Source organism: Enoplosus armatus, chromosome 14 (genome assembly GCF_043641665.1).
Source record: "Enoplosus armatus isolate fEnoArm2 chromosome 14, fEnoArm2.hap1, whole genome shotgun sequence".
Classification (NCBI taxonomy): domain Eukaryota; kingdom Metazoa; phylum Chordata; class Actinopteri; order Centrarchiformes; family Enoplosidae; genus Enoplosus; species Enoplosus armatus.
The window spans coordinates 21231495-21243552 of NC_092193.1; the positions used below are offsets into that span (position 1 = coordinate 21231495).

General features: G+C 43.5%; 1 protein-coding gene across 1 annotated transcript in view; it reads left to right on the forward strand.

Moving 5' to 3' along the window:
* brinp2 (bone morphogenetic protein/retinoic acid inducible neural-specific 2) overlaps window positions 1-12058 on the forward strand; it is a 101515-nt gene that overhangs the window by 36181 nt on the left and 53276 nt on the right. The window contains exon 4 of the mRNA XM_070919086.1: window positions 6409-6514. Within this exon, the coding sequence (XP_070775187.1) occupies window positions 6409-6514 (106 nt within the window). The remainder of the gene's footprint in view (window positions 1-6408; window positions 6515-12058) is intronic.

A 12058-nucleotide genomic window follows, 5' to 3' on the forward strand; every position in this document is an offset into this window, starting at 1 on the left:
TGAGTGGAATGAAGAAGTCGTATCCCAAGCGGTGGAAAATAGGGATATCCTTAAAGTAAGAGCTGTTTCATTATGCAATTTGAAAAAGTCAATGCATATAATGTAATAGAGATGAACCTTTACAGACCAGGCAACTGCACTGCCCCCCTCCCCCCCCATCCAAAATGCCCCAAATGATTGTACTTCATTTTGCTCTGTCTTGTAAAGGGGGGCCCTGTGTCAAGTCTAGATTTAGGATTTAGTTAAGGAGGAGCAACCTGTTTTTGCTGATCTCCAGTGGTTTGGCTCCTCTTCTTCTTGCTGCAATGATGCAGAACTCCAGGGTGTCTCAACAAAGGGAAGAATGGAGTTTCAATGAACAGAGTTGCTCACAAAGACAAACTTCAGTCAGTCAGGTGTTACTCTTTAAGGACCATCAGCACAATAGGACTGCAAACAGAGAGCTGTGTTTGATCATATTGCATCAAACCCCCAGACCCTTCATGGCCCCAGTTTACCTGTGTGGCAGTTACTTTGTGGTCATTTGATTAACTGAATGTCTTTCTCTCTCTCAATATGCACCACTAGTTTAATGACTGACGGACAATGTATTGAACAAGTTTGGGAAGTAAAAGATCTTGGTCTTGGGGGCTCGGCATCACATTTTTCTCCCCCTAACAGGTCGATCTGGCCATTGGTGATGATTCAGGCAGCTGAAACTGTTGTCCCTAAATAACAATTCTATTTGAAAATGAAACTTTATTGCTTAAGTTTAGTTTATTTTATTTTACTGTTTACTGTAGTTTTCAAGAAAAAAACCCCCAAAAACCTGAAGGTGTTACTCTGAAAAATCACCATTTCTGTGCGTTCCTGTCAGGAAGTGGAGGAAAAGGACATAAAAAAAGAAGAAGGATGATGGGATCCACTCTACTTTTCCTCATCACTGCTGCACCAGCTGTCAGTGGCAAGGACACACCAATGACTCTCCCAAGCTCCTTTAAAGAGTAGAAAGTCCTCCCGTCCGCCCACCTCATACATTTCTTGCGGTTTGGTGATGGGGTAAAACTTTAGTAAAAGTAACATTAAAAAAACAGGGGGGGGGAGAGCTAGATGCGAAGGCGTAACATTATCGCCGGCTGAGCTCGAGAGACTCAGACCGAGAGGAAGAAATCCACCAATCAGTCAAGTCAGAATTAAAATTCGAAAACATTTTATCCCAACAAAGTCTGAAATGAAGAAAACTATATTTTCAGTTTAGCAGAGTGTGAAACGTAGTAGAAAAACAGTCCAAACAAGGCATGGAAACATAAAGCATGGTTGTGTTCCAATGTGAGATTAACGCATCTGTGTGTTCTTAATTGTACAGTACCGGTGCTCCCATTCAAGATTAGAAAGTAGCATAAATTTAGAGCTTAAGTATGTACAAAATATAAAAATATGAAGTAGAAAATAAAAAATAAAAATATACACATTTACAGTATTTAAGTGAAAATAAAAGTAAAAAATATGTACAATAACAATGTATATGCATGTGTATATATATATATATGTATGTATGTATATATATATAGAAGCACATTAGCTGAGTGCCTGACTGTTAGACTCTTCACAAAAAAGACTTGGGGATGTTTTTTTTTCCCTCCAAACTTTTGGCTCCAACTTATTTAGTTTATCTTGTTATCTTATTATGTAACGTCAAACTGTCACCCAAAGCCACAAATGTTTGTTGAAAACTCGCAGGATTTTGAACTTATTTAACTTTTTTTTTTAAACTCAAGAGGAATTCATGCTTGAGCCTTCATTTTTTTTTGTTTTTTTCCACACCACTGTTTCCCCTGATGACAAAATGATCTAATTAGATTGTGGAATACGCTGCGTAGATTTGCATATTCATGATGTAACGTCACAAAGCCGACTTTTCTTGAAACAATTCGACTCCTGTATGCTTTAGGATAAGCTCGTACCAGCCATGCGTTATGCGCATATAGATTTACATAGATGTGCGCGGCGTGGGGGTTTATTTGTTTCATTCATTCTCATCAGCTTTAATAATTCAATCAGAAAACCGATAGTGCACATCTGAGCCTGATTACCTGTCCGTGATGACAGGAATAAAGCGGTGTTTCTCCTCGACGACTGACAGGCAGGTAAATGGTCCCGTTCTTTAGCCATCGCAACCGCCAAGTGATTTTGCACACCCGCCTACACACACACACACACACACGCACAAGCGCACACACAACAAACACACAGCTACTCCCACTTGAAGAGCATCCTTTACATGCCTCTGCTAAATGAGGACGTCGGGTATGCAAGCCACCTGCCGCGCCGCGTTCTGCCAGATCAACTCATCACCCAAGAGGAAGCGACACTGAGTGGGATGCACTTGACCTGTGTCCATGTACGCCTCTGGGCTCTGCGTCGCTGCGGCACCGAGTGGGAGGTGGGAGTGAAATACATTATCTTTATCTGCAGCGATAAAGTGGAGGAATCTCAATCACATATCCAGTTTAGACCACTAGTTTTCCAGACACACACACACACACACACAAAAAGAAAAACAAAAAAGACCCTCCGTAACGTCGGTGGAACTGGCTCCTGCAAAGCAAGTATTTGTACCTCAGCGCTGCGGCTGTCAGGAGCCAAAATCACCAGGGAAACCTCATCCTGCTGAACTAAAAACCCATTTTGTTCAAAACATTATTTTTTTTGTTGACCAATATCCTGTACGCAGAAATGTTGCATGTATTCGTATGATGTCATATAACAGGAGAAATGACTTCTGGATCGTTAGCTTAGCATTTTACACGGCCCACAGTGATGTACATAGCAGTCAGCGTTTGGGATGTGATGGAACGAAGTCAGAAACTACACATTTCTGATCACATTTCCTGAAGGATGAGGCGTTATTATCTTTCTTAATGACAGCTAATCCCATGAAAAAGGCCAAAACCAACAGTACGTGAGCCTCACGTCTCTCAATTCTTTATGGCTCAATCACAAGCCCATCACTGCTGACGGGAGATGTATCTCCTGTGTTTTTGAAAAGGGCAAATCATTTCCTGAAACGGCTGTGGCTTCTTAATAAAAGTTACTCAAACGGGAGGAAATAGCGCATTTGTTGGGGGACTATTTTCAGCCGCAGATCAATACGCGTTTGTTGCATAGTGAGTATTTACGGCAGCAACATGGCGGATGTGGTATTGATTCAAAAAATGAATTACAGATGTGTGTGTGTGTGTGTGTGTGTGTGTGTGTGAGAATAAAGGAGCATGTTTTAATCGCTTGTTGACAACAATGGAGCCCTGTGTTGTCAGCAGGATCAATCCACCGTTGGTTTTATGAAAAGTGTTGACAAGAAGAAACGGGTACACAGTGGCCACTTTATTATTAGGTACACCTGTGCAGTCCATTGCCATTTAATACAACAGCTCGGACGGATGATCAGTTTTTGTTGACATTGTCATTTAAGTGCATGTTTATTAGTGAGGTCACCGTTAAGGGTGGTGTTGTACTGGACTACATCATGTTGAGGGGTGTTTCTAATTTTTTGTCCTCAACGTTTACATGAGGCGGCCAGAAAATCAATGCTAAAACACATAATTGAATCAACACCTCTATGATAGTGTAAAAAAAAAAAAAAAAAAAAAAAAAGTTGGATTGTATTATATTGTACTTCATTTTTTTTTTCATCCTGCAAAAGTTGAGTTTTAACTTTAAAAAGGGGAGGACAAGACAAGTGCAACCTTTTGATGCATGCAGCATCAACAAAGAGGTCACACCAGAATGTGCGTATCTTAAATGACGGCCTTTAACAATGTGCTGGATCAGTGATGCATTATGTCACTCAGCTGCAATAAAGAAACAGTGTGTGATTATATATCCCGATATGGTTGATGTCACAACACACACACACACACACACTGTTGAGTAAACATTAAAAACAAAAAAAAAATGGCCCAGGTTGAGTGATCCTCCCGGTGAAGGGCTCTTGGGGAGTTTTCGACAGTGGCAGAGACGGGGGGGGGGGGGGGGGGGGGGGGGGGGGGTGGCAGCTCTCAGATGGATTGTCACCGAAGCTCCTCGCACGAGTCACAAACAAGCCCAGTGTGAGTTTGGTGCGACGCAGCTGAAATCAGCATCGGCTCTGGAGCTTTCACGGCTCCTGCAAACAAAGACGGTAAAATGTAAAGTGCAGCCTACGGGGATGTAAATTATGGTTAACATTAGCAAACAGAGAGAATAGCCCAAAAAAAAAAAAAAAAAATATGACACTCTGTGCTTGTACTTTAGCTCAGCAGTAAGTTAAGCTGATACAAAAACTGTAATTGTACTATCCCCGACGCTCTCTCTGGAAATGAACTATTTGTCGCTCATTCTTTCTTAATGTTCTTTTTTCTTTCTTTCTTGTGTCTTTTTACGCCTCTTTTTCTTTTCGTTGACTTTTATCTCATTATAGGCCAAGGACACTGTTTATGTATCATATTTTCCATAACGTGTGTCTCAGAAGCGCCAATATCCAGGTCAGATGTGTTTGTGCTACAATAAATATTTCAGTGACCTTGATAGCAGAAATTTCAGGGACATCTCCCCAGCTCAGAGAGTCACTTGGTTGCATTGGCTCCTGTTGGAGGAAATACTCCATTTAGTTCCTGCTGAGACACCTAACCCTGTGTTCTCGCCATAGAGAAAGACAGAACAGGCAGAGTGGTGTGTTTTTTTTTAGTTTTTAGCGTACAGAACAGGTTTATCGCTACCCTGTTGCCATTCTGCATCCTGAAGTGTGTTGAGGGATGTTACACCTTTCCTCAAGTGTCTAGCTATGCTACTTGGGGCACAGAGGAATAGGAATTATGCCTTCATTCTTCATTAAACTGCTCTAAATTTGTGCCGCTGAATCATGTTTATAAAGGGAAAAATTGTCAGTCTTGCCACACACACACACACACACACACACACACATCCACAAATACTTCACAGGGCCCAAACGTATATATGCAAACTGGCGAAAGACGAAATGCTCACAATCTGCAGGCTTGATCAGGTAAAAGTGAAAAACAGTTAGCGCTTAACACGTTGTGTCACCGTCTCCTAATACATAAATACTTAAATACATACATGGACATTATGGTCAGAATTCACCCCTTAAGGTCACAAAAATGTTCCACTGTAAATATCATAATGAATGAGGTGAAGGCAAACGGAAGGCCTGAAAATAAGTGGCATCCCCCGTTTTTTTTTTTTAAGGATGCCGTGTAGTCAGGTTAACCCATAAGCAGGTCTGTGTCAGCGGTCAGAGTGAACTGTGACAGGCAGGAAGTGTACGGCGGGGGTTGTGTACAGGTCGAAAACGTCGGAAACCGAAACGTGCGAGGTGGCGGCCAGACAGCTGAGCAATGAGCTGAAGCCCGGGAGAGCTGCGGATTCAGGTGGTCAAGTCTTTTCATACGTTGTCATTCTAAAAATATCAATTACACTTACGCTTGTGGACCAGAGAGATGTTTGAGGCGTCCTGTCAAACAGTTGTACTGCACACCTGCCAGGAAGGCTGGATTACCCTCTGGGCAAACGCCCGCGTTGCCCTGAACCATCGGAAGGCCGAAGTCCCCCGGTTCACTTCATGGTCCTTTGTGGTCATTTGAGCAATTGCAAATATGGTAATATGCACCAGAACAATAACTCATTCATTACACAGATCCAGCGTTTATTTTTTTTTTACCTTCTCATGGAGGGGGCCCTGTGTCAAAATCCCCCAAAAAAACCTTCATTATGTCAGGAGAAGTTTACATGGTGCGGAGTCTTAAATACATAATCAAATGACATCAAACCATACTGCATGTAGTCTGCTGTTTGAACGTAATGAGTAGCTGGTGGTTATGGATTTAAACTAAAAAATATGTCGTTGTGATTGTTTATTACGTTTGCTGCTCATCGCTCATCATAAAAACGGTGAAGTATGTAAGCCATGTGACATATTTAAAGAAGAGGCAATGGCAAGCCTCAACAACCAGTGTAACTTCGCCTGTGGTGTCAAACAACTAGGTGCTTTCAAACACACGCGTAACACTTTGACTTAATGCGACCTTCCCTTTGAATCTCTCATTTTGCTGCCACAAAGTGGAAGTCCACTCCCTCTCTCTGCCCGCCGCTGTTCTTCGCCAGGCAGCCCGGCGCGTCGCAGGCAGCCGTGGCTGCAGGTGTGGGGGGAGTGAGGCAAAAGATGGCGCTGGTTTTCCCCGCTGTCGGAGGGCTCCGACGACATCCACGTCCCCCTGCCTGCCGCCTTCACGTCGCTCCGCCCGCCGCAAGCTGCTTACTTGGCTGCCAGACAATGGGAACAAACATCTGCGCTAATGTGGCATTATGAAATAAAAAAAGAGAAAGAAAAACATGTATTGTAAACAGATCTGTCCTTCCTCTGTTTCCTAGGTAACCGAAACAAGGACGGGCCCTCTCGGCTGCAGTAACTACGACAGCTTGGATTCAGTCAGCTCAGTGTTGGTGCACAGCCCGGAAAATAAGATCCACCTAAAGGGTAAGGCCGGATAACACACACACACACACACACACACACACACACAGTATATACATTCTCTCATGTATATTCATCCTAAATGTATAAACAGACACATTCATAGCACTGAGGAAAAGGTCCACTGAAGGGAAAGGATTTTTCACACACACACACACACACACACACTGCCGCCACCTCCATCCACCCGCCTGCCAAGCCTCTCACCTCCTGTGTGTAGTAGTTGGCCGGGATGACCCTTTACTTTACGCTGCAGTAGTTTATGTGTCTGTTCTGCCTGACTGGCTCTCAGTCTCGTGGGGAATCTGTTATCTTTCCAGGCTCTGTAGGTGGACCGTGTCTGGCCACGCTGACCCAAACCTGACCCCTCCGACTGCCCCCTGGAACACTCAGCACACAAGCAAAGCTGGGGGTGGTAGTCAGAGGGCTGGCATTCTTGTTTGATAAGACTTGTCACCAAATTGTTTCACATTCAGTCACACTGAAAAAAAGGCGCCTGGGTAATGTCCTTGACTGACTAACCTTATTAACTTTGCAACACGTTTTCCCAATTCCATTTAATGCACAGTGTAATCTTTTGCAGTAATCCAAACAGTACAGTAGCGCTACTTATAGCTTCTGTATTCACGAGTGAAGACCTGCTTTTTTGTAACTCATGGCTGTAATACAAGCATGAAAGAGCCCACTATTACTATAATCAGCCAGTGAAAAGAAAATGTTCGCCTCGTCTTAAGGCAGACATTGGAGGGGACCAGATAGCCCCCTACCCACGGCGTTCCCACCTAAGTGTATGAATATGAATAAGGGTATTAACTATTTAAGGTTACAGCCATTAGCACGGCAAATTCAAAGCACCAATGGCCAACTTTGGCGGTGTGGGAAATTAGGCTGTGCAATGTATTCATAGCATCTGAGGCATTCTCCCGCCTTGGCTCCTTATGAAACAGCCTGGTGGCCCTCGGAAGGAACCAATCACCTCACTGGTCAGTCAGGCCCCCGCTTGCGTCTAAATGCACGCGCACTTGGCATTTAAGTCCAAGCTCAAACGCTATTTCCGTACGCGTGTCCAGTGTTGACTGCTGTGCAGGTTCACAGAGGGCGTCCAGTGCGTAAACCACATGACACACATGGGGCCATGTGGACACAACTTACACCACCCGTGAGTGTGTCTGCGTTATAGTATGACATGTTACTTGTAGGAAGCGCCGGTCCAGACGACAACGGCAGTAACACGCTGGTTTTATTTTCAACACGTACCGCTGATGACATTCCGTTTTTTCCATGCATGGCACGTGAAGGATAGAAAAGTGATCAATTAAAACTTAAATAAATGTAGATCCAGGTAGAAATGCAATACTGATGTCAGAAATATCATACGGATATTTTAAATTTTATGAAATGAAAGCATGTATGTTAAGCTCACTGTAAAGTCACTTCGACCTAATAGTTCTGACTGTGTAAACTTTGTTTAAATTAAATTAAAGCACACCTCAAAGTCATCACATTACTGCCGCACTATCAAATATGTCACTTCAGATTTCTTTTGTTTATGGTTCAGATTATTGTAGATGTCAGGCACTGTATGCATGCAAAGCTAACAGTCTATTTCTATCTTAGCAGAAGACTAGGCAACCGTTCTAGTGGCAACTGGATTTTAACTATTTGAATTGAGTTAAAACTATATTTTTTAACTCAAATCCATTGATCGAATGAAGACTGAAGACACATTAACTGAATAACGCAATGGGATCATGTGGAGATGACATTCAGTACATTTGTAAAAAAAAAAAAAAAAGATTTCAAAAAGGAACACATTCTGTGATTGTTTCATACAAAAAATGTACGATAGTGATATAACATTTTCGGAAAAAAAAACATGAAAAACATGATATTAATGTTCAAAAACGTTTCAAACTGTGAAAGATGACCCCTGAAATGTTCCACGCTAATGATTTCCAGAGACAATGACATAATGATTTGCCATGCTTATTGAATTCATTAGATAAACTATTAGTGGGACTCTCAGTTGTGGCACATGAAGACGTCGCTGCCATCAGTGCGGACCACGTGTGCCCAGGAGCGGCGACACACACAAGGCAGCCAGACCTCCTTGGGTTTTGAATAGCTCTTCTGGCAGACAGGGCAGAATCCTTCCTCTTCCTCACTGTCATCCTCGTTTTCTTTTGTGCACTTCTTTCTTTTCCTCTTCACATTCCCCCCCGTTTCTGCAGAGACCATTTGCTTTACTTTGGAGGAAGACGTCTTGTTCTGCTCCTGTGGTGAATTCAACTCTTCCTCCACACAGTCATCCTCGTTTTCTTTTGTGTACTTCTTTCCTTTCCTCTTTACCATTTTCTCCTTTCTGCGAAGACCTTTCATTTTGCTTTGGACAGAGGTGCCTTCTCCTGCTCCTCCTCCTGGTGTGTCTGGAAGAATTGCCGTGGCTCTCCTTCTTGTCTTTGTTGTCCCTTTGGGAATGGCCCCACCAAGACGGGTGAAAAGTCATCAAGGATCTACAAAAGATGTTCCAGCAGCAGCAGCAGACACAGTGGAGGCAATGGAAGGTGGCCCAGTGACAGGCACATTGGAAGGAGGTGGAGAAAGGCCCAGCAGTAGGTACATTTAGGGCAAAGGAGGGATGGGAGGTGGTGCAGAGGCAGGCACGGTGGAGATGATGGGGGATTGCCCAGCCGAAGGCACAGTGGAGGCTGGACCAGTGACTGGTGTCTCTGGATTGTGTGGACGGTCAGTGACCATTGCTGAAAATGTCTCTGTTGAAGGGCCAAGTGCCTGTGCACCTGGAGCCAGCCTGGATATTTGATATTTGAATCCCTCAGAATTCCTGGTATGTCGTAAATGGACATGGTCGTTCCAAGATGAGTCCTGGGGACCACGAAGTGTGGAGGGATTGCATTCTCCAGACTTAGCTGCCCCCGCTTGCTTTTGGTTTCCCTTCTGGCAAGTACCTTCTCCGGATTCTGGACAGTGGCGACCCTCGTCTCATCCATGTCCTAGGTACCCTTGGCAGTGAAGTGGTGCTTTTTGTAGTCCCTCTGCCAGATGGGTGAAAAACGTGGAGCCGTTTGTTTTTATTAAAGCTTGTTATCTCAGGGAAAGGCTTGGGTGCCTTTTCAAACGAACAAGGTGCTTAGATTGGGCCCTGTGGTAACACGGCGTCACAACTGCCCCCAGTCTTGCAGCCATATAATTAGCATAGGTTGTTCATGTTCATTTTTACCCAATAACCCTGAGATAAAATTGATGTAAGCTTAAATTCGCAGTCATCTAAACTATAGACAGCAGAAGACAAATACTGTGCATTCAGAAAGTAACTTTCATACCTCAGAATCATGCTCCTTTTCCACCGGCAGAGGAAGAATCCTACTGAGCACGTGCAGAGTAAGTGTTATCACTCTAGCTTGTTTCTGATTGGAGGAACTGAGTGTGTTACAATTGCCCCCGGTCAAAATGTTTTGTTCTTTTATGTGTGTCAAAACATGCCTGTAAAAGGACCCCCCCGCCCCCCCCCGGCGTTGTTTCCAGTTTTCAAAGGTCACTTGATAATCAGCGGCTCACAGAGTGGTTTTCCTTGGATTTTCAATGGAGTCAGCGTTATTTGTTTTCAAAAATGGGAACGAGGTAGTTAGCATGGCTAGCATGACTACCATCATTCCCAGAAACCAGAAAGAAAATACAACTCTTTACTTCTGAGGCAATGTTCTGTGGATTGCATCACTTCAGGTGTTAATAATTCAGCAGCGTATTCTACTTCTGCTACTACAACCGATATGATGATCACAAGTTTCTTTTGGCACATAACCACATACTGTAACAGAAAAGGCTTGTGGGGAGACTGTCTAATGGACAAAAAGATTAAAAGAGCATAAAGAATAGAAGAGAATATCAAAATACCATTATCCTCCCCGGCCACTCGGCCTTGTCCTTTCCTTTAGGAGCTATCATATGAGGAATAATCACCAGCGCTGATCTGTAGCCTCTTCCAAAAAGGGAGACAAAGGGGGGGGGGGGCAAACTCTCTATTCATTTAAACGTTGTCCTTGAGACTGTACCTAATCCCAAGTATCGCACATTTCATTGAGCCACTGCTTCACAGAGGGCACTTCAGATGTCTCCAAATCTGAAGTATAATTTGCTTTTCTATTATGAGGCAATAGTGTTGTTGGAATGCATGTCAGTGTGCCCTGCGCCTCTGAAATGATGAGTATTATCCGCATGGGATCTGGCTGCAGTGTGGCATCAAACAAAGTAAAAAAAAAAAAAAAAATTGCTTGGTTTCAGAGCAGCGACTATGTAAAACCTCAAATTGGATCAGGTATTGTGAGGCATTTTTCCAACAGTTCCGAGTTCTGTTTTTTTACTGTCATTACACATACCCAGAACATACTCCCATGTGTGTAGTGCGAGTGGGAGGGATGGACCAGCATGCAGGGGCTGATTTTTTCAAACAAAGGACATTTCATTCAGACTGGCCACAAAAAAAAAAAAAAAAACATAAGGGAAAAACAGTTCAGTAGGTTCGTCACTCGGGGTGGGGGGGTGGGGGGAACCGGACCCAAACAGTTTGCTGTCTTCCACAACCTTTTATACCCTGGTCACCTGCTGTCTGCGGCCAATCAGGGAAGGAGGGATCTCTGGAATTCGTGCCAGGTGACATCAGTCTCCCCTCCATTGGAGCTAAATGACATTCAGTACGTTGGACAAAAATGGAAGAAGCATAATCAAAACGTGCACGTTATTAGTGAAGATCGTTATCGGCTGATTGACAAGTAAACGTTCCCTTCTTTGGTTGGAACTGACTTAACATTAAAAACAGAAAACAATTCCTCACAAAGACATTTTAAAGGGGAAATGTATTCTTTCTTAAAGGGTCAGGCAGGGCAGGGAATTAAAGTCCTCCTGCAAGAAAAACCCCTCCGCACACAGCAACTGTTGGTCGAGTCTCACAGTTCATCAAGCAGCAGTGGGCAGCTGTTTTCAGTGAAAGAGCTGTAACAAATGGACCGCACAAACATACCATTTATTCATAAGGAGGAATACATTTAATTATTAGCATAACTGATGCCCCTAAAATTTCCATATGAGGCAAAAATGTTGCGCTTTGTTTGTGGACACGCTAAGTAACGTCTTTCAGAGAGCAAAGCGGTCCGTGGCCAGTGTGACAGGAGGTCATGCGACAGAATATTACAGCCTGCAGTAGGTGTTACCATTTTGGATGCAACAGAGGATTATACTGGGCAGAGACCTGCATGAAGACCCCGAGGCAGCTGTCGGAGTCTAAATCTAAAAAAAAAAAAACTCCCATTAAATTGGCAGCCCTGGTGGTGATGATATGGTGAACAGAATATTGATTTTTGCATTGTGTTTATATTAGGTATTGTGATTTCAGTTAAAAATGAGTGTTTTTACCCCTGTGGAGAAAGGCAAACCATCTGTTCACGGCTTGTACGACAGGTCTGGACCGCACTTTTTGTTCGTACGCATAAGACAACTTGTGAATGCCGTAAGTGATCTTTAATCACTTGTACG